The sequence below is a fragment of the Podarcis melisellensis genome, assembly GCF_964234715.1.
Source record: "Podarcis melisellensis genome assembly, chromosome: 4".
In the NCBI taxonomy this organism is placed as follows: domain Eukaryota; kingdom Metazoa; phylum Chordata; class Lepidosauria; order Squamata; family Lacertidae; genus Podarcis; species Podarcis melisellensis.
The window spans coordinates 72,786,580-72,809,069 of NC_138531.1; the positions used below are offsets into that span (position 1 = coordinate 72,786,580).

Genomic DNA, 22,490 nt, shown 5'->3' on the forward strand with positions numbered 1-22,490 from the left:
GGCTCAGTGGTTTAGACCACAGTGCCACCCATGTCCCATTAACAAAAGTAGTTATGGGCAATAAATGAAACACATCAGAAAGTTTTGCCAGTCTCATTGCATTCACACCAGTCTTCCCCAGCCTGATTCACACCAGTCTTCCCCACGTTTTGGACTGCAACTCCTATCATCCTTGACCATCGTCCATGTTGGCTGGGAGGTGTAGTTCCAAAAACTGGAGAGCACCAGTTTGGGAAATGCTGATACACACAACCCTCCCAACTCCAATAAATTTGAGTTACTGTGTTGCTTGGCTATATTGACATAAAAAGTGAGATTGGCAAAGACTGAAATGTCTTGTTTCAATATTGCATTTTGCAAATGGTACATCTGTCACTTAACGGTATTAGTTGCCACAGAAATCTGTTGCTTTGGAATATGGACAGTTTATTTTTAACGTAGATAAGATTCGTGTTGCACAGGCAGGAAGGGGGTTTTTTGTTAGTACTTCTGATTATTTTTCAAAAATGTTTGAATGATCTCTGAACTAAAATGAATATACAGCGGTACCTCTGGATACGCACAACTCTGGTTGCATATCCTTCAGGATGTGAAACCGGCAAACCGGGAAGTATTTTTCTGGGTCTCATAGCATGCGCAGAAGTGCTCTATGTTCCACGTGCATGTGCAGAAGTAGCGCCCCCGGTTGCAAATTCCAACCAGAGCTCCAGAACGGATCCCGTGCACAACCGGAGGTACCACTGTATTCTAAATGTAAGCGGTGTTCAGTTTTAGCTTTCACTTCATTTTCACAGCCATCCCTCTATATACAGCTACAGTTTGGCAGTTTCTTATGTCCTCAGTCTGATGTTGGAGAGAGGCATTCAAGGTCTTTGCTTCGATTTGTTCAGTCTGTGGCTTCTTCCTTTGTAAAGACCTTCAGGAGTGTTGCTGAGAAACTTTGCCTTGACCATGTGGTTGGGAGCAATTAGGAAAATAACCTTGTCCACACTGACATCCAGGTGCTGTGTTTGGCCTAAGATGAGATGGTTATATTGCTAGTTACCATGTGCAAGGATTAGCTTTTGGTGTGCCTATATAAGTAAGTGCCACTTAGCTTTGACATGCCAAAAGCAGAATTCTGCACATTCAGGCAGGTGTGTGCGACTGATTAGCCCATACTGGGGGGTAAAGGGAGTGAAAGGCTGCCTTGCATTTCAACAGTCATGCAAGTTAGTTTCCAAAAAGTACTAGGAAAAGCTTTAAATATAGCTACGAAACACTCACCCCCCAGTTAGCTGAAATGAAGTGTTGTATGCAGTGGTGTCTCTTTGCTGAATGAAAGGCACTTTGATCCAGCAGAAGCTGCCATCAACAAAACAGCAAGGCAGTTTTTGCTAATTTGCCTTTCAATCTCCTCCAGTGCTGGAGAAGCCTTCAGAACAGCATGGGAGGTGGTGCAGGGAAAGGGAGAATCAACAAAACCCACAATTCCCATTCTATTGATGAAAGCCTCTGCTAAATCAAAGAGCCTTCTGCCAATGAAGACCATTAGATGCAATCCATATTGTGTCATCCACTGAAGGGTTATTAGTGAATACTGTTTTTTCCTACATGAGTGCCCATTGACAGGGATCACAGGGATATAGGAATGCAGTGAATGTGCACAGGCTCAGTGTGTTCCCCAGGGGCCATAATATAGGTCTCCTTTCTGCAGGCAGCTGAGCTTTTTATAAGGGTAAGCATTTTTTTTTTTTTAAAAAAATGTGTAACCAAAACAGCAACAACCACCCAAGGAATATTATTTTCAAGATTAACACTGAACCTTGTCAGGAAACATTTCCTTACCTTGTGGTTTGTTCCTTTTCGTTTCTATACTGCAACACACCTCCCTGGCAGTGTGAGCAACTGCACAGAGCGAGTAATTGCTTGTGATTAGTGGGCTAAGAGGCATATCTCTATATTAAAGTCTCCAGTGACATGTGCACCTTGTCATTATGAACGTACTGACGTTCTGTACCCTAGTACTTTTAAGTTTAATTTCCTGATTTTGATTACAGCACAAAAGTGTTCTTGCCCCATTCTTTGCTAGTTTGAATAGATATACTTTTTTAGATTCTAAATGCAGTGAGCATGACTCTGTAGCAGCCAGAACTGTAGATCATGTGGAAAATAAAACACTTTTCATTGTACTCACTTGCATTTATCATGTGGGTCGATGTTTGCCTCTAATTACCACGCCTGGATATTTTAGGATATTGCAGTACTTGTCTATTGTTAGTATAGAGCATAGGCGCCGACTCCATGGGGCTTGAGGGGGCCCGAGCCCCCTCAAAAATTCGTTTGGGGGGGCTCCGCCCCCCCAATAATCTCCGGCACCCCTCCAGCAGAGCACCATCGCCGCCCCTCCCCCAGCCCAAAATGCACAGGGAGGGGCGGGCTGCATGCCTCCTGCCCTCCCTCCCGAGCAAAAGCTCCACCCAATTTCCTTTGGAGCTGATTAATAGGCGCAGCACGCTCTCCCCTATTCGCTCACGAGGAGGCGGCGCCACTTTATTTGCATATTCATGAGCTTATTTATTATTCATGAGCTTTCCCGGGCCCCCCCAATATTTTTTATAAGTCCGCGTCCCTGGTATAGAGAACATTGCACCATCTCAGATTCCTCTCTGTGGTATTTGCTTTCAGCAGTCATTACTATATGGACTCCACTGCACAAGCACCACATCTCAGTTTTGTACTGTAGTCCTGATTTCTCTCAGTACTGGGGACAAGATGAAGGATACTCTTGCTCTTCTTTGCTTTTCTCCCCTCATCACCAAAATATGTTAGGTCTGACTTAACTTTTACTTTACTTCTGGAGAATGAGAATCAATTCAGTAGTTATTTAATCACTCTTAAATATTACACACAGTGCTGCTATCATGCCATTGCCTATATTCCCACTCACTGTGTGTGAAAACAATACAAAACATATAAAACATAAACAACATACAGTGGTACCTCAGGTTACATACGCTTCAGGTTACAGACGCTTCAGGTTACAGACTCCGCTAACCCAGAAATATTACCTCGGGTTAAGAACTTTGTTTCAGGATGAGAACAGAAACCGTGCTCTGGCGGCGGGGCGGCAGCAGGAGGCCCAATTAGCTAAAGTGGTGCTTCAGGTTAAGAACAGTTTCAGGTTAAGTACGGACCTCTAGAACGAATTAAGTACTTAACCTGAGGTACCACTGTAATTGTAATAATAACATCCTTTTTTAAAAAAACACAAATATATTACGGCCAGCCATATCAGTATAAGTTTATAAATTAAGGCTACTGCCTAAAAACAATACTTTATAATAATAAAAAAGTTTTAAGAGTCCATCTGAACACTACCAAGGGGTCGTATATCTTAGGGAAGGGAGTTTCATAGCCATGGAGCCGTTGCAGAAAAGGTCCTGCCCCCTGTCCCTGTCAGCTTAACCTTCCTTCCTGGTGGGCAAATTAGGCAAGCCCTTGTAGCTGTTCTGAAATCCCTGGCAGGTTCATATAGATTTAGGCAGCCCTTTAAGTAGCTTGATTCCATATACACTATTGCTAAGGGCATTAAAGGTAATCACAGTACTTCTGAGCTTAATTTCTCTCTGTCTCAGTCTCTCTCTCCCCCGCCAAGCTGATCTGGCAGACATAAACCTAACAGAGAACAGAGAGTAGCAATCCTCTTGCTGTTTAGCACAGGAGTCAGTTACCAGGTGTCATTCTCTCAAAGTCTTGAGCCTCGGTGTAAGATGAAGGAAATGCTTCTTTCCTCTAACGCTTGGCATCATGTGTTGACATTCCTGCTTGTACACCTGCATTGGGTGTGTTTAAGCTTTATCTGTTCATGTACGACTCTTCTTATGCTCTTTGTAAGATAGCAGATTGTCTCGCAAGTCTACTCTAGAGACAATTTACTGTTCTAGAGTGGTGTACTAAATTTGAATTTTGCAAGAAATGTTTGTTTTCCTTTGGGTATGTTTTACTGTGTTTTGCCGCCTGTTTGCCTGACCTCTACTTTGTACACTTTCCCTCCCACAGATGAGGAAACATTCCCTGAGAGCGACCTCCATGGAAAACTCTTTATTAATCGGGTTTTCCGCATTGGTGCAGATAGGCTGTTTGAAATGCTTTTCACTAATTCCCATTTCATGCAAAGATATTTTAGTACCAGAAACATAACAGGTAAAGTATTATTCCTTTTAAAATTTACATTGAAATAACTTTATACCCTTTCATGGAAAAATCAGTTTGTTTATTTGGGACCAATAGGGTTGCCATGTCGTTGAGGTTTCCAGACGTATGGCAACCCTAGGGACCAACACACTGTGACCTGAAAACACAATTTGATGCTGGTTATTCTTATGATAGTTTTCTCTGTAAAGTAAACACCTAGAATTCTCTCCTTCCTTGAGAGCTTTTCCCACTGTAGATGCTCCTTCTTTGCAAGTGGATTCACCTTTTTCAAGAAGCAGTGATGTATTTTTGCCTGTATCCCCTTCAAGTGATTCATGATTTTCTTGCCCTCTTGGGCTGCTACCAAAGATGACAAATTATGTCACTTCTTCTCCCTTTGTAACATGCAGTAAAACCTACTTCTTTCATATTGCTGTGTTTACCTACCCCCACTCCGCATAAGTGGCCACCACTGGGGAGAACAGAGAAATTTGCAACAAAATGATGCCAAGAAACAGATAAAGTCTTACTATAAACTACAGATGATTGGGTTATGGAGAGACCTTGACATAGGCCATCACTATTGACAGTAGATCCAAGCTCCTTATAATGTGTAGTTCTATAGTTAGATGGATACATATTGCAACCAGTGACCAAAAACTCATTATTGTTTATCAGAAATGACTATATCTTGATGGCTGCATATTTTAACTCATTTTACACACATGGAGATGCAAGGCGTAAGACAAGTTACCTATGATTCCTGGGTAGTTTTGTTTCCTCCAGTCACTTTCAACAAGTTTAAGGATTATGATGATATGTGTAAATGGCTAGACATGATTGATTACATGTTTTGGGTCTAGATGCTGTAACAACCCCTTGGAACAGAGATATTGGAGGCAATCAGCTGAGGACCATGACGTACACTATTGGGCTCAACAATCCACTTGTTGGTAAATTCACGACTGCAACAGAAAAGCAGGTACAAAACTCTGGTGGGGGTTATTAGTTTATGCCAAGTATGGAAGTTGCCTAAAACACCAAGTTTGTAAAGGTGTGGGATCCTATAGCAATGGCCAAATGGGCAAAATACGTAAGAACAAGAGGAATGCTTAATAATGGATCCATTTTATTGACAAGTGAGCATGTTTTATTGAATTTTGTAGATTCAAGTTAGTATTGGTGTATCTTTGTTTCAAAATGAAGTAAAGGGTAATAATAAAATACTTCAATAATCAAATTAAGAATACCTGTTTAATAGTTTATTTTGAAATAGATTATCATTTATGTTTATCTCAGCCTATATATTGGATGGGATTGTACGTAATACAGTCGTACCTCTAGATGCGAATGGGATCTGTTCTGGAGCCCCATTCGCATCTAGAAGCAAACGCACGACGGCACGTCTGCGCACGCTGCTTTTCTGCACATGTGTGTGACATCATTTTGAGCGTCTGCGCATGCACAAGCGGCGAAGCCTGGAAGTAATGCATTCCGTTACTTCCGGGGTGCCACAGAGCACAACTCGAACACGCTCATCCTGAAGCACGTTCAACCCGAGGTATGACTGTACTAAGATAGACCATGTGTAAGTATGAATGAATGAGTGTGCAGGTACTCACAGCAAAAATCATGGCCACTTTAATTTTCCCCATTCCTGCTACTTCTGTGCTTCCCAGGGCTAAACCAAGGTTTGGCTTAGCATTATATTTAAACCTGGGCTGATGGTTTGTCTCACTTCAGACAAACCATGAGCTGTAGACAAGGTATGTTCTTGGCTTGTCTGGGAGAGACAAACATTGGTTCCAACATAAGGCTAAGCTCCTTATTTGTACTTAACCATGGTTTGTCTTAGTCAGACATAGGCAAATTTGGCCATCCAGATGTTTTGGGATTACAGCTCTCATCATCCCTAGCTAACAGGACCAGTGGTCAGGGATGATGGGAGTTGTAGTCCCAAAACATCTGGAGGACCGAGTTTGCCTATGCCAGGTCTTAGTGTTGCATGCAAAGCAAGCCATTGTGTGGTGACATTTTAAGCATGCTTTTGTTTCAGCTGTTTTAAGTTTATTGCAATATGGTGAGGGGGGAAATGTTTTTGCATGCATAAAATCATTATTTAAATTATTTTTGAACTATAATCTTAAAAAATCTTCTTTATTTTTTCTAATAGGTCCTGCATAAACGGAGCCACAAAGATCATTGCTATCGGATAGACACAGAGGTGGTGACACACGATGTACCTTACCACGATTACTTCTACACCGTGTATAGTTATTGTATTGTTCGCATGTCCAGCCAGAAGTGCAGACTACGGTGAGGCATTTTGCATTGTTAAATGGGGAAACTGGAGGCAGTCAAAAACGACTGCACTCAGTTTGGTAAAACTGGTTCTTCTGCACAAATTTCTTTTGCACAAATTCTCTTCCCTGTTTACTTTGGTAGTTGGAAAACGATCTGTTGACAGAAACAGGCGTTTACTTGTTTCTTTGCTTCTATTTTTGCCAGGGTATTGAACAGACCTATAAACATGTGTTGTGAGCTTTCTCCAACTGCCTTTTCAGTAGAGTTCATCATCAGATTACAGCTGGCAGTGTAATCTATAATAGCCTTTTAAAGCCAGTGTGTGTGTGCACTCGAAAGTACAGTACTGTGTTCAGCATAGACCAAGTCTTCTATGCATTTCCTCCTTTTGGCTACCGGCATGGGTGAAGAAGGTGTTACCTAGTGACCATGCCTTTGCCTCATGTACACAGCTTGTTGTTTTGAGCTGCAAAGACAGACAAAATTGCTCTCATAGTGGGTGAAAAAGCATGCCTCTGTCCTTAATGTTCCTTGTATTGCAGTCAGTTGCTAACATTATTATTTTTGCTGCAGGATCTCCTCAGATGTGAAATACAGAAAGCAACCATGGGGGCTTGTCAAGAATATAATAGAGAAAAACACATGGGGTGGGATAGGAGAAAACTTTAAGCAACTTGGTAAGTGCTGTGTCTCCTCCTTGCTGATGATTCTGAATTGCATTCATAGCTGTGATATTTGTTTTTTTTTTAATAAAATTTTTATTGGGTTTTTAACTTTTTTAACAGACAGACAAACATATAAAGACAAAACAAAACATGCATAATTTCATAACCTTATTTTCATTACCTTCTTTCATTGACTTCCCCGCACCCTCCCTCCCACATTCCAATTTCATAAATTATCTCAGCAAGTTATTTCCTCTCATCCCTTAAATATTTCTTATCTTTTCTTAATATTTGTCTCCTTTGCTTAACCCAGTTTAACCTGACCAATTTTACACAATAAATCATTTCCCTAAGGACGGCCTAGGTTTTCTCCCATGAATTCCTCCCTTCCCATATTACACCAAAAATCATATTGTAACAATTCTAAAATCTCAGATATTAACTATTCTACTCTCCCCTCCCCCCCTGCCCCGGTTTCTGTCCCTTCCCAAACCGATGTCCCAATAGATTGGCTACTTTAGCCCGGGTTTCTTACGTCAGAGGCTCTTAAGCCCCAGTTAGTCTTTCTCCACCAGTTTTGTTGATAGTCCATTTTGTTGGCCCTCTCTTCTTGGGGAGGTTTTGTCATCAGCCCCTCATGTTTTTCTCCTTCTGAGTCAATCAATATCAGTTTCTGTTCGGGACCACTCATTCTCCCATGCTCCAGCCAAATGAAGAAGTCCCTATTATATTTGTTTACTCTTATATAGTCCAATATTCCAGTTATTCCAGGGACTTCTTCTTTTCTCTTTCCCTCCTTTTGCAGATTTGTGGTCCACTTGTCATTTTCTTTGTTTCCTTTGTTCCCAAAGGTTGTCGGCTTTTGATTGGTTTTTTCCATCAGAGATTCCTCTCCTTCTTCCTCTTCCTTTTCCCCCAATTTCAAAGTTATCTCATCCTCTGCAGCTGCAGAGTTTTTTTCCATCAACTTTGTATCATTAGCAGAGTTGCTCAGTTCCAAACCGAAAGTCTCCAATTGTTTACTCATTGTGGTACTTTGCTTTTGTAAAGTTCCCACGAGAAAAAACATCCTTTCAATCTCTGCCCATAGTTTCTCTTCTGCAGCCATTGCAATATCTTTAATTCCCTCCAGGGGGATTTCCATCATAGTCCTATTCCAACAATTCGTTACTGTTGTTTCCAGCCACTTTGTTATTCCCAATCACTTTGTTTCTAAAAGTTCAATTTTAATGTAGCTCTTTTAATCCAAAGAAATACTGACAACACAGTTCCGCTTTACCGCTCGTTTGACAGCTCTTTTGACAGCTGTCAAACTCTTGATTCTTTTTCCTCGGGCTCACATGCAGGGCACTCCCGGGTCCAGGGGGGGGGGATTGCCAAGAAAAAGAAAATTTTCCGAGATTCTACTCTTTTCCACTCCAGCACAATAACTTTGTAATCCAATTCATGAGAGCTATTTATTTAAACACCAAAGTCTTTTCCGCCTTAGTGCTCCTCTCCTTACTTTGAGTCTTTCTGTGGGGGGGGGGGAGTGCGGACTTCCTTTTAACACACCCCCGATCGTACTCAATTTTAAATATAAAGCTTTTAGTGCCGAAATTTCCTTCTACTCACGGGTTCTTTGTTTCAGTCCGAATTTCAGGAAAAAAGATAGCGCTCTCCGGTCATGGCTCGCGGCTCCGCTCCGCCAAGGCAGCGATCGACTCTCAGCACCACACCACTCTCCGGTCCACTCCGAAGCCTTTAAAAAGGCTCTTCGCGGGTCAGGGAGGGCGCTAAAGGTGCCCACCGAGTCACCATGTCCGCAGGCTTCCGCGCCTGCGGTTTCTAAGGGTCCCCGTGTCGCCGGCACGGCAAGACCCGTCCTTAGCGGAGCCGATTCCCTCCGGAGCTCGGAGGGAATCCGCCATTACCCGTTCGCGCTATCCCGGAAGTCCCATAGCTGTGATATTTGATAGCACTGCATAGTTCTATGTGGTGGTGCAATTTGCAGGATTTTCACAAGAATTATTCTTTAGAACATCCTTGGACCTTCCCAGCTTTTAGAAACAGTTTAAAGACTGTTTCTTAACTTTATTTATTACCTTTTGGTAGCCTTCCAGCAGATGTGTCTGCTCTTGAACACTGCTTATGCAAGTATGTGGAGTGACTCATCAAGTACCATTGGAAGATAAGGGCAAAAATGAAGCATCAAAACTCGGCATTAAGCTGCTCATTTGTCTTTCATAGAATATCTATAGTGATACCTTGGGTTACATACACTTCAGGTTACATACGCTTCAGGTTACAGACTCCGCTAACCCAGAAATATTACCTTGGGTTAAGAACTTTGCTTCAGGATGAGAACAGAAATCGTGCTCCAGCGGTGCAGTGGCAGCGGGAGGCCCCATTAGCTAAAGTGGTGCTTCAGGTTAAGAACAGTTTCAGGTTAAGAGCAGACCTCCAGAATGAATTAAGTACTTAACCCGAGGTACCACTGTACATTGCATCATTAGAACACTGTTATTTCACTTTCATACAACTGTTTGTGATAACCTGAAAGTAGGGCAGTAGCAGAACCTTATTTAGGCTCTGATAAATTATTTCCCATGCACCGCAGTAAAGCATTACTTGTTGCAGGTAGACCAGCCTGCTCATTTTTATGTATACTAATAAACTGCCTTGTGAATGCAGCCTTGCTCACTGTTGGTTTCCCCACTCCCTTTTTAAATAAGGCCAGCACCTGATACTGTTTTACTGGTTTGTCTCTCCACGTGACTTCTTGAATGTAACATTTGGGTTTCCCAATGCATCATGTGCTTCCTCCCCCCCCCCCCTCCAGCCAAAGATCACCTTTCAAATATCCTGGAAAATGTCAGTATAGAGTGTTGTGAATTTCTGAGTGAAAATAAAATGAAAACTGAGTAAGAAATAGGATGTTGTTCCATTACAGAATCGGAATTGCTAATGGAAGAATATGAAATAAACAAACCTGTAGAGGATCCAGTGAAACTTGGTGTTTTGAGGAGGAGGAGGTGGACTTTACAAAGGAATGTGGGAGAGATACTTCCTAAACGTTCTTCACAGTACTCTTCGGGGGAGACAGGTGCACCTTCTCGTGGTGATGGAGGTGGGTACTACAAGTAGGAGTATTTGTTTTGACCATTAACTTAAGCCAAAGGAATTTCAGGGATGTGCTCGTGTGAGAGCCATGCATTATATAGCACCTCTGCATAGCTCATTTAGTTTCATTGCCTCTCCAAATATGGCATCTCTGAGGTACATGCAGGCTGGTACAGTCAACACAAGGGTGGTGGTGTTGCAGCTCACACACAGCTCCTATGCAAAGTTGTGCCTTTTACCTCAGGTACTGTCTCCAATGCTTTCAGGTTCACTGATATAGTGCTGAATTGTCGGTGTAGGAATTGGCTGCACAGAGATGCCTTTGGAATTATTATTATTTTTTGAAATAATTTTTATTTGATTTTACAAATATAAAATTATAACAATACAAAATGCATATCCATATTTGGAAATTCCTCTGAATCTCTGTACTTCCCACCTTCCCTGCCGTGGATCCTATTGTCTACCTTTTCAACTGCATATTATTCAGTAAACCATATTTTAAGTCGCTCCATTTTGTCCATAATATTTGCTACATCACAAGTGTTATTGCAATCCTGCTAATATTTTCATCTGCCTACAATGGTCTCCCAGATAGGTTACAAATTTTCCCTATTCTTTATTAAAGTTTTGGTCTTCTTAGTTCCTGAGCTTTCCAGTCAGTTTTGCCATTTTGGCATATTCCAATCAGCTTAATTTGCCATTCTTCCCTGGTAGAGACTTTGTCTTCTTTCCATCTCTGGGCTAATAACATTTATGTGGCTGTCGCTGTATACATAAAAGGTCTTTTCTGGTCCTTTGGGATACTGGTACCTACAATTCCTAATAGAAAAGCTTCTGGTTTGTTTTTTTTATAAAAGTTATTTTAAACATTATTTTTCAGTTCATTATATATCATTTCCCAGAATGCTTTTATTACCTTACATGCCCACCACATATGATAAAAGCTGCCTTCTTTTTCTTTTGGAAATTTCTTTAAGACTAGCTACCCGTTTTTACAAAGCATCCTATTGGTAAATACAGTGTATTTCATTTTACTTTGCAAAAAAATTGATTCACATTTCAGAATGTCTCAGATTCATTTGTCTTCAGCTACTTAATGTGTGCTTACAGCTGCATTGTGGGATCTGTGCAAAATATGCAGATTTCAGGACAGGGGCGATTGGACCAGTTTTTTTTTTCCTTTGCAGTTTGCACAACCGCGTATTTGAGATTTATGTCCCAAATGTCATTCACAAGACATTACTGGATGACTTTCATTATTTATGCCTATGTACGTGTTAGTGTTTTCCTTCCATCTTTTTACCATCTAAACCATCTTTTGAAATCAGACTTAGTTTCATTTAATTTCTGGGATATTGAAACTCATCTTGTTGCACAATTGCCCTTTCAAAATTCCATATGCTAGTCAATTGCATATGATCATGTACTGGCTGATTTAGAAGATAAATGACTATTTTGAGGAACATATGGCACAGTTTAGTGTTCCAAGAAGGGTGAATGAACTAAACGAAGCAACTTTAAATGAGTCTAAACTGCTAATGCATAGCTTCATTCAAGGAAAGATAATACAGAGAAAAACAATACAGAGTGTGCTGCAGAAACCTTAAAACTGTTTGATCCCTTTCATTATTTTAGTAGTTTTAAGCTGCCTCCTAGATTTTTTAATCAGTCCACTCACTGGTGCTCCAGCTTCTCAGATGAGAGTGTTTGTGTCAATACATACACTGCAATTATAATGCATACTTGCATGCCGGAACACGAAATCTGAATTTTAAAAAAGGTTTTACTCAGTGTTATACTAAGTGATGTGGGGAGGGAGTGGCCAATTCAGTTTCAGCGAAAATGTATACACTCTTAACTTTAATTGCATCCCTTACCCTTAGTGGCTACAAAAAGTATTGTACTCAAATATTTGTCAAGATAATGGCTATTTGTTTTATTGGCCATGGGGATGAAAGAAAATGAGCTCATGAAGTGTAGTAGAAACTGTTGATCAAGAGAAACCTAAGTTGACAAGTGAAAGAGAACATTCAGTGCTGATGTCATTCTGTAAGTCTAGTATGTGCTTCATACCTGACCTTATCTTTAGGGTGGCAATCAGATGATAAGTCCAACTGCTAATGTCATGGGTGTGTTATGATCTAATGCCTAACCTAGTTTGTTACCCTGGTTTGTATGCAAGCACCAGCCCTAGTTTGCCTGTTTGGACAAAAAAGGCAAATTATGGTTTGCTGCAAATAACAAAAAGGAGGACATCTTGGTGTGCAAGTGAGGAGGAGTATGTTGACCAGCCAGAGGCTTACCAGCACTAGTTGTAGAACACCAAAGTATAGAAATATCCTATGTGGGTATCACATGATTTCCTGGTTCTGATTTGTGAAAACTAGTTGAGTGTGTTGCCTATGGAATTTATCTTTGGTCATAAATTTCTTTCTGTAGCTGATGCATGTTTTACTTTTCCTGGTCTCCACATGCATCAGGATATATTGGAATGCTGCTTGGGATGATTAGATGGTTTTTCTAAGTCAGTGCCCTAAAGTAGCTTCCCTTACTGCCACCTCTGTTAGCGAAATGTGCACTTGTGTGGTATCAGAACTGTGTGTAGGTCTCACCTGTAACTTCTGGCAGAGGGCCTCATTGTGTAACCATGAGAGAGAAAAACCAGCTTACCGGGATGTAGGCTGGAATTGTGAGCAAAGGCAGGTAGAAGATTGGGCATGGGACAGGTATGTGCGCAAGGCGGAATCAATCTATATGCAGCAGCCATCATGGTAGAATTCTGAGATTAATGCAAGACTATTCTTACACTAAAAGTCTGCCTATTACATTGTAGTGGTAGATGTTTCAGGCCCTTTACGACTCTGGAGGAGCTTCCATTGCAACAAGAATATCTGCCTACCGTACTTCTTGCTGTGCATGTCAAATAAACACACTCTACATTAAATTTGTATTTCGACTGCAAACATGAGCAGCATCTTTCAGTTCAGACATGAACCAGAACTGCTCCACCATTGAGAAGGGGTGGGGGAAAGTCTTCAGAAAAGATGCACGTTCAGGTGAAGTTAATCTAGTTTAAGAAGATGGATACAGTAGACTTAATAGTTGCTTTTCTTCTCTTATAGGACCAAAAAGGAATGCTACAAATAAGACCATCACCATCATAGTGGTAATGAGCATCTTGTAAGTACTTTTTTGGCATTTCATTTGACTTCATTTTTCTTATGGCGAAACATATTGGGGGAAACATTTTCCCCTGGTGGCATTTGAGTGAATTTCATGGAGGTTGATTTTGCAGAAAGGAGCTTTCCTAAGCCATTGTCAAATTAATCCCAAATTGCTCACATTTTTAACATGCAGGATACTGACCTATAGGTGCAAGTGATGAATTGGCTTCAGAGGAAACATATCCTGGTCACATACACATAATCCTTTGCTGGTTTGGCAGGTGGAGACAGGGAGTCATCCTGACTCCCAGAATCTTTCTGTAAGATTATAGGGCAGCCTTCCTCAACATGGTGCCCTCCAAATGTTTGGGGGAGGATTGCTTGGAGCTAGTCCAAAACCCATGGAAGACACTAGATCTGGATCAATGAAAGTCAGGGACCCTCTCTCATCCTCATGTTTTCATCCCAGTGTGTCTGCATGCAACTCCAGCTCCCCACCCCCGCTAATGATTTTCACATATATTGTGACTGTATGTGCAGCAGGAATGGGGGCGAATTCAATTCAGTTCGCATTTAGAATGGAATCTCCCTAATCCACACCTTCTGAAACAATCTGAGAACTGAAACACAGCCATTCCTCAAAATTCAAACTTCTTCACATCTTACAGTACACTTGGCCAGCTAAGTAACAGGTGCAAAAATGCAAATACTGGGGGGGGGGTGAATTAAAATGCATATATTCATGAAAAAAACATACAAAAATGCAGTATGTTAAGGGAAAGGGCTCTGCAAAAATGTGAATATTAGCAAAAATGGTAAAAGGTAAAGGTAAAGGGACCCCTGACCATTAGGTCCAGTCATGGCCAACTCTGGGGTTGCCGTGCTCATCTCGCTTTATTGGCCGAGGAGCCGGCGTACAGCTTCCGGCTCATGTGGCCAGCATGACTAAGCCGCTTATGGCGAACCAGAGCAGCGCATGGAAACCCCGTTCATCTTTCCACCGGTAGAGGTTAAGATGAGAGCTTGTGGACTAGCCTTGATCTCCCTGGTCTAATGTAGCTTGAACAATGCCAACGCTCTCTCATGCTAGCTCTCTTTTCAATACACATTTTAAAATGAGAATATTATAATTTATTTTGCCCAGTGAAAAGTCTTAACCATCTTGCCAAGGTTATCATGAAGATGATCTTTCCTCTCTAATCTTACATGCTTTTCCCTACTGGGGTAGTCTCTGTAGCAGGGGTGGGGAATTTGTGGTGTTGTACTACAGCTTCCATTGGCCCTGACCATTGGGCATAGTGGCTAGGGCTGATGGGATCTGGAGTCCAGCAGCCATCTGGAGGGCCACAGTTTCCCCATCCTTGCTGTTTAGCCTCTTAACTACTGTGATGCTATAAACATGAAACAGAAAAAGTGATAAAAACAGCCTGGTTTCTTTCTTTCTTTGCAGCTTGCTCCTACTGGTTTTGCTAAATGTGACGTTGTTCCTCAAACTGTCCAAGATTGAACATGCAGCTCAGTCGTTTTACCGTGTTCAGCTTCAGGAAGAAGGATCTGTAAAGTGAGTGGATTTCTCCCCACCCCACTCTCATGTTCAACTATGCCTCATTTGTCAAATATAAGATACCGAAACAAAGCAAAACAAAAAAAGTTTTGCTGACTTCACAATACAGAGCTGGTGTAGTTTAGAGCAGGGGTCGGCAAACTTTTTCAGCAGGGGGCCGGTCTACTGTCCCTCAGACCTTGTGTGGGGCCAGACTATTTTTTTGGGGGGGAGGGATGAACGAATTCCCACAAATAACCCAGAGATGCATTTTAAATAAAAGGACACATTCTACTCAGGTAAGCCATCTCCCCCCCCACGACTCTCCCCTCCCTTCTCCACAGCACTGGACGAGCCCCAGTGGCTGCTTACCTGTGTCTTGCAAGCAGCAGGGGCTAGCAGCGGTGGGATGGTGCGAAAGGGCTCCAGAGAGAGGCTGGCAGCAACAAAGCCTGAATTGAGCCTGCTTACAATGGCGGCCGCTCGAGGGCTAACGCTACTGCTGCTGGCACCAACAAAGCCCAGCCACCTTGCTCTCTGCTCTAGGCAGGGCAGAGAGAAGCCAGGAGAAGGGAGGGAGAAGGCGCCGCCAAACACACGCACTGGCACAGCCTGAACGATCAGATCCACGCAGCGATTCAGGGACCATCTGTGGGCCAGATCCAGAAGGCAACTGGGCCGGATCCGGCTCCCGGGCCTTAGTTTGTCTACCCAGAGGCTAAGAGGGCCAAGAAGCACCAACTTCAAATCTCACTTTAGACACCAATGCATTAGGTGGCTTTTGGGGAAGCTGCTTAGCCTGTGTTTTATGACCGGAATGGGGAATATTTTTCAGTCCAAAGGCTGCATTCTCTTATGGGGAACAGAGGCAAAAGTGGGTGAAGCAATAAATACAATTCATTCATTTGTACAGTAAGTAAATTCAGAGGTGTCTATAAACACTGCCCAGGCAATTAAGACATTATTACAATTCAGTTCAAGGACACAGTCCAGCCATGCAAGAGCACCTGAGGAGGGCACGGGCGTAGCGTGGGAGTGGGGGCTGTTGGGGTAATTACCTTGGGTGCATTGGGGGGAGCGCTGCTCACACTGCCCGCCCTGAGCCAGCCCTGCAGTGTTTTGCAAGGCTGGGATCTGATCGGAAAACATGTACATAGATCATGGTAGTAAGGTGTTAATTAGGTGAAAGCAAAGTAAAGAATGGGACTACATTCTTTAAGGACTGTAAGGCAGTGACTTATCCCTGCATTTTCTCTTCTCAGTTTAGCCTTTAATGTGGCATCAAGAGAAAAAACTCACCAGCAGGACAAAGATCAAGTCCAGCATGTCAAAGGAGTGCTGAGGGACTCCATAGCATTGCTTGAACAGGTGGGTGTTGCTGTTTCTATTATTTGGTCCCCGTACATGTGAAAACGAAACGTGGGGTGTGTGAAAAGATTAGTGCTTTGCTAATAAAAGAATTAATAAATCACTTCCGTATTTGGATGCTATGGCCTCAGGCTTTCAGGTATTAACTAGTGAGAATGGGATACAAAAAACTGATTGAGATTGTTTGAGAAAGAGAATATTAATATTCAAGAGCTTGAGATAATTCCAGGGCTGCTATGAATATTTAAGAACTAAGGAAGCTTTGAAGTTTAAGATTTGCCACAATGTATGTTTGTGGCATGTGTGCTAATGAAATGGAACAATAGTAAACTTACAAAGGAAACATGTCTTTAAAAACTATATTATTTAAAGAATTGCAAGTTCTACTGAATGAAGCTCAACAACCTCATACACATATTTCAGATTTGGTAAGATGTAGATTAGAGAATGGGCTTAATTCTTTTATGTATGAAAGCAGATACAGTATGAGAAGACCCATGTCACTCTGTTGCCCATAGGTACTTCAGAGTAGATTCTGCTGCTGCTGCTGCTGCAGTCATAGAATCTTAGAGTTAGAAGAGACCAACTTTAGTCCAACCCCCTGCAATGCAGGAATCTCAGCTAAAGCATCCATGACAGGTGGCCAATCAATAGACAATTTTGAAAAATGATTATGCTTGTTGTTAAATGTTACATACAACTAAGGGTTCTCAGGTTTCCACTAGGACATCTCTAGGTGGGTTGTCCTCTAGTTCATTTCTGGCATTCAATTTAAGTAGATCTCTTATGACTTGTGCCTAGTTGTTTGGGTTCCCATCCCTTAAAATACAGTTGCAGTTCATCTGTAGTAAGCACTCTGTTAGTACATAACTATTAGTGTGGGGCAGGGTTGGCAACACAAAGCAGCATTTTTGGGCAGCCTCCCAAGTACCAAGTGCAGCTGATGCTATTTACACTGCTGCCCTGACGCCCATTTTCCAGAGCCCAGTGAACACTGGGTCACTGCCATTTTAGTTGCCCACAATCATCCAAAGTTGACATTGCCACTCAGTCACATCGTAAGCAATTACAATGGCAGCCGCCTGGCACTCATTTTTGGTACCCAAATACCTACCTGTCTGGTGGAAATAAATATGAAGAGAATAGACCACGTAATCCCATGGGGCCACCAACAAGGGAAGGCAGCCCATAGTGAGGGTCCCCTCAAACCTGGAGCTGGTTCTGCTGAAAAGTAATTAGATCTCTTTTTAGAAACAATTCACTGCCTGATTCTTGTCGGATTTTATTTCTGTAGCTGAAGAATTCCCTTTCTATGCTCCAAAGTAGCTTTGATCACCTAAACAAGACCGACAGCAGGAAGCCTGAAAGCTGATGTCACCAAAGGAGAATGAAGATATTTTGTATTGAATGTGAAGCTGCTTATTTTTCTCACATTTCTGCTCACAACCACTTGCACACCTTAGAAATATATCTATAAAATGTGTCCGTTTTCAAAGCCATTAGCCTGTGAATTCTCCTGATCCACTTGGCATCTTCTTGTGAGCAGTTTCCTGAACTGTGAATACCTGGTGTGAATGAGTAAGAACATTGTGTGGTCTGGTAATTATGTGATATGCAAATTGTAGGGGGAGAATTCAGCAAGCAATGTGATCTGTAAAAAAAGTAAAAAGTAAAAGTAAATTGGACTCACATCTGATGAGAAAATCATTAACATTATGAAGATTATCTTGTGGAGGTTGTAACATCCAGAAGTTCTCCATATGGTCTTTTTCCATATTCATGCAACAATTATTCAAAAGTAAGCAATTTTGAAGGTCTGTACATATGTTCTAGAAAACTATTTATAAATCTGAATTTTGAACATACTGATTGTTTTGGTTGTGTGGGTCTTCTGCTGTACGAGTCAAAGCAATTCTACCTCTTTCTACCACTGTCATTTCAGCTCTCAGGATTTCTCAGGAATTGTCCTTATATGTCTGAGAATTATATTCAAAAAATGGCCAGTCCCTGAATATTTTTAAATGGCAACCAGTGCATTAATCTGACTGTCATGTTGAGTCCATTGAGACTTTTTCTGATTTTAACATTTTACAGTCTTCAGGCCTGGGAATCCACTTGTCTTTTGGTTGTGTTATATCTATTTTGTAGCACAGAGTAAGACCTTAACTGTGTAACACGAGACGGGAATCACCTTTATCTGCTAAAGTTAAGAACAAGCTTGTAAGCCATTGAAGAACAATAGGCTTTCTAAAGTATACTTCTGGAAGAGTAGAACGAAGCAGAATGGTAGTGGCACAAATAAAATTGTGCTTCAATCTGGCTGTGCTGGATATGTCTGTCTATTAAATGGAACTGACCATGTTTGTGACTTCTATTTTGGGTTTTTTAATTTCCACTTGACGTTCATCGAAAGTGCCTTTATACCTGTTTGCATAGGAAACCAGCTTTAGCAGATGGACCTACCCAGGCTTTAAAAAAACTAAGAAGGAAGTACTGTTTATGTACAGTGCAGAAAGAAATGCGTTGGAGCAATTTGTGTCAAACTACTACGTGTTTTTGTAGTATGTGCATCTTTTTAAAAGCATAGGCATTGAAGTTATAAATTACTAGTCAGATTAGAGATAAATGAAGGCCGTTTCTGTGATGTCTCTTTACTTCTGATGTCTTGTGTGCTTTTTGTACTTGAAAGGAACACCACACTGATAATTTTATATGGTAAGAAAATGAAGTTGAAGATTCTGTATATAATACCTGGAGAATTATGTTAACCTTTCTGTGAATAAATATGAGAGGATTCATTAAAGTTGCCAGAAGGTTTGCTGTACGTAAGAAGAGGCTGCAGAATGAGGCCAGTGACTCATCTCTTCCAGCATCCTGTTCTCACAGTGGCCAAACAGATGCCCACGGGAAGCTGAAAAGCAGGACCTGAGGGCAACAGCACACTGACCACTTGTGATTTCCAGCAACTAGAATTCAGAGACATACTGCCTCTCGCAGTAGAAGCAGAGTATAGACATTGTGGCTAGCAGGTCTTGATAACCGTACCCTCCATGAATTTGTCTAATCTATTTTTCAAGCCATCCAAGTTGGTGGCCCTTGCTGCCTCTTGTTGGGAGCAAATTCCATAGTTTAACTATGCACTGTGTAAAGAACTACTTTTTCTTTTTATCTATCCTGAACAGGGCTGGCTCACCTATGAAGCAGGGTGAAGCAGCTGCCTCAGGTGGTAGAAACCCCTGAAGCAATGCTCCAATGGGTGCCTCGCCCACTCTACAGAGAAGCAGTGCTGATTGCCAGTGAGATTTCGCTGAAATTTCATAAGATCTCATGGAGCACAAGAGATCTTGCCATAGATATTCTGCTGGAAGCCACGCAGAGTGGCTGGGGAAACCCAGCCAGATGGGCGGGGTATAAATAAATTGTTGTTGTTGTTGTTGTTATATCGGCATTGATTCCAGCATAGCTTCTCTGCTAGTCGTGGGTGGTGCAGTGGTGATGCCGACATGGTGGGAGGCATGGAAGAGTGGGCTGGCACATCCCGTTTTACCTCAGGTGGCAGAACAGGATACTGATACATTTATGGATTTTGTTGTTGGGGTTTTTTATGTTTTTAGCAATGTGCTCAAATTCTTCTTTAGCATCTCTTATTGGTTGGTAGAATTTCTTTCACCAGAATTTGTGTTGCTTTTCCTTCTCCTCATTTGGAAAACTTCCATTTTCTAAACAAAGCCTTCTTGCCTGTAATAGCTTCTTGATTTTATGTAACTTCCTGAAGGTGGGAGCTTGGAGATGTGATGCACAACAGCCGCCTGTCATTGGACTAGCATAGCTAGCTATTATGGCTGTGATTCTAAACATGGTTACTAGCAAGCACTGAATTCAGTGGGACTTAATTTCTGAGTAAACACAGGATTTCACTGCATATCTAAAAAGCAAACAAAAACTCACTGAATAAAATACAAAAAAAAAAAAGCTATTAAATGACTCTCAGGCCAACAACCTTTTTATGTTTTGGGGTAGAGACCCAGCTAAACTGAAAACCAGGGCAGTTGACAAACTGGAATGAAACCAAATGATCTGTTAAAGGCAAGCAAAAAGAATTGGGGTAGGGGGTGAGGAATGGAAAGTACAAAGGTAAAAGAAAAGCAAGTGCAGAGAATATATTGGGATGTTTTAGGAAACCTGGTTCTTACTTGCAACAGTCATATATCGTATTTTTCGCTCTATAAGACGCATCAGACGATAAGAAGCCCTAGTTTTTGGAGGAGGAAAACAAGGGAAAAAATATTCTGAATCCCAGAAGCCAGAACAGCAAGAGGGATCGCTGCGCAGTAATCCCTCTTGCTGTTCTGGCTTCAGCGATAGCTGCGCAGCCTGCCTGCATTCGCTCCATAAGATGCACACACATTTTCCCTTACTTTTTAGGAGAGAAAAAGTGAGTCTTATAGAGCAAAAAATACGGTAAATGAAGCTTCCATCTGTCCTAGAGAACATTATTGAGACCACCAATCCTGAATTTCTTGAACGTAAGCCCTACTGTGTAGACCCAGGTGAAAAGGTTCTATATTTCATCCAAACTGAAGGGCTGTCTTGTATTACAAACAGGTGAAGGGAGGAAGCATGAGTCACTTGCATTTCCCCTTTTGCTTCTGCTTTGCAATATGAGAAGTTGGCCAGTGCTAATCTATTCCAGTTATTTACCGTAGGTTATTACTGGCTTGTAAGTATCTGTGATGCATACCAATCAGCACTGGCAACACTTGTGTTCATACGGTCCAGTACTGGTACTGTACTGACACATACACCATCAGGACAAATGGCAGCTCAATTACCTGCTTAGGGGAAATGGTTTGCAATTAGTATTTTTTTATTTTGCAAATCCAGAGCTGTTAGCCCTCTGACAAAAGGAAAATGCAAAAGGAGCAAGTCATAACTACAAATGCACAATTCTTGCCGGATCTCTTTTTTAAATAAAAAAGTGGGAGACATTTCCTAACATGGAAATAAAAAAATAGCTAGTTTACAACATCTATCCTACAGTGAGAGAGCCAGTGCGATGTAGTGGTTAGTGTTGGACTAGGATCTGGGAGACCAGGGTTCAAATTGCTGTTAAGCCATGAAACTCGCTGGGTGACCTTGGACCAGTCACAGTGTTTCCGCATAACCTACCTCGCAGGGTTGTTCTGAGGATAAAATGTGGAGGAAGAGAATGTATGTCACCTCCAGCTCTTTGGAGGAAAGGTAGAATATAAATGTGGCAAATGCACTGCTTGTCACAGCATTTATTTCCAAGGCTTCAGACAAAGGACTTTCTCAGACTAACCTGGAGATGCCAAGGATTGAACGTTGGGCCTTCTGAATGGGAAAGCAGATGGTCTATCACTAAGCTATGGCTCTTCTGCTTGAAATTAAATGGCACATTACAAAGGTGGCTGTTAAAATTGTGCAAATTCCGCTGTCAGCACCAGGAAAAAGGGGGAGCACGGATGGAGTAAAGCTTTTTTTTGTGTGGGTGAGTTTTGCCTCACATATTTCTGAAAGAGAACTAATGTATTTCATATTAACACTCGGATCCTGAACACAGTTTCTCTGAAATAAGTCCTAGTATGATTTTGACGGAAGTTCTTTTTCCCAACCCATGTATGCCAACCAACAGATATGAAGTGAGACCAGTGGAACTGCTGATGTATATAATAAATGAGATGCATTCTTGAGTATGTGAAAAGTGTTTTTTCTTTTAAGTGACTATAGGGGTTCAGCAAGGATGGGGGTTGTGCTACATGGTGGGGGAGGGGGCTAGCCACTTTTGAGAGGCCATTTTGACCCCTCCTTTTTTGTAAATTAGTTTTTCAAATATTTAAACGTCCAAACGCGTAATAGGGTCAATTGAGTCCGTAAATCAGCACAGCTTCTAAAGCTGGCCTTGAAATTTCATTTGCTATATCATATACCTATTGATATTAATTAAGATATTAATTAAGATATTATTGATATTAAGAGCCAGTGTGGTGTAGTGGTTAAGAGCGGTGGACTCGTAATCTGGTGTACTGGGTTCAATTCCCTGCTCCTCCACATGCAGCTGCTGGGTGAACTTGGGCTAGTCACACTTCTCTGAAGTCTCTCAGCCCCACTCACCTCACAGAGTGTTTGTTGTGTTGGAGGAAG

The 22,490-nt window shown here is 41.7% G+C and overlaps 1 protein-coding gene across 4 annotated transcripts in view; it reads left to right on the forward strand.

Moving 5' to 3' along the window:
* GRAMD1C (GRAM domain containing 1C) overlaps positions 1-18,190 on the forward strand; it is a 60,184-nt gene extending 41,994 nt beyond the window's left edge. For all 4 annotated transcript variants that reach the window (XM_081908473.1, XM_081908472.1, XM_081908475.1 and 1 more), the window contains exons 10-18: positions 4,042-4,185; positions 5,040-5,158; positions 6,350-6,492; positions 7,054-7,157; positions 10,078-10,254; positions 13,373-13,430; positions 14,865-14,975; positions 16,220-16,325; positions 17,620-18,190. In XM_081908473.1, coding sequence (XP_081764599.1) covers positions 4,042-4,185; positions 5,040-5,158; positions 6,350-6,492; positions 7,054-7,157; positions 10,078-10,254; positions 13,373-13,430; positions 14,865-14,975; positions 16,220-16,325; positions 17,620-17,697 — 1,040 coding nt within the window. In that variant the 3' untranslated portion in view covers positions 17,698-18,190. The remainder of the gene's footprint in view (positions 1-4,041; positions 4,186-5,039; positions 5,159-6,349; positions 6,493-7,053; positions 7,158-10,077; positions 10,255-13,372; positions 13,431-14,864; positions 14,976-16,219; positions 16,326-17,619) is intronic.
* The last annotated feature ends 4,300 nt before the right edge of the window (positions 18,191-22,490 follow it).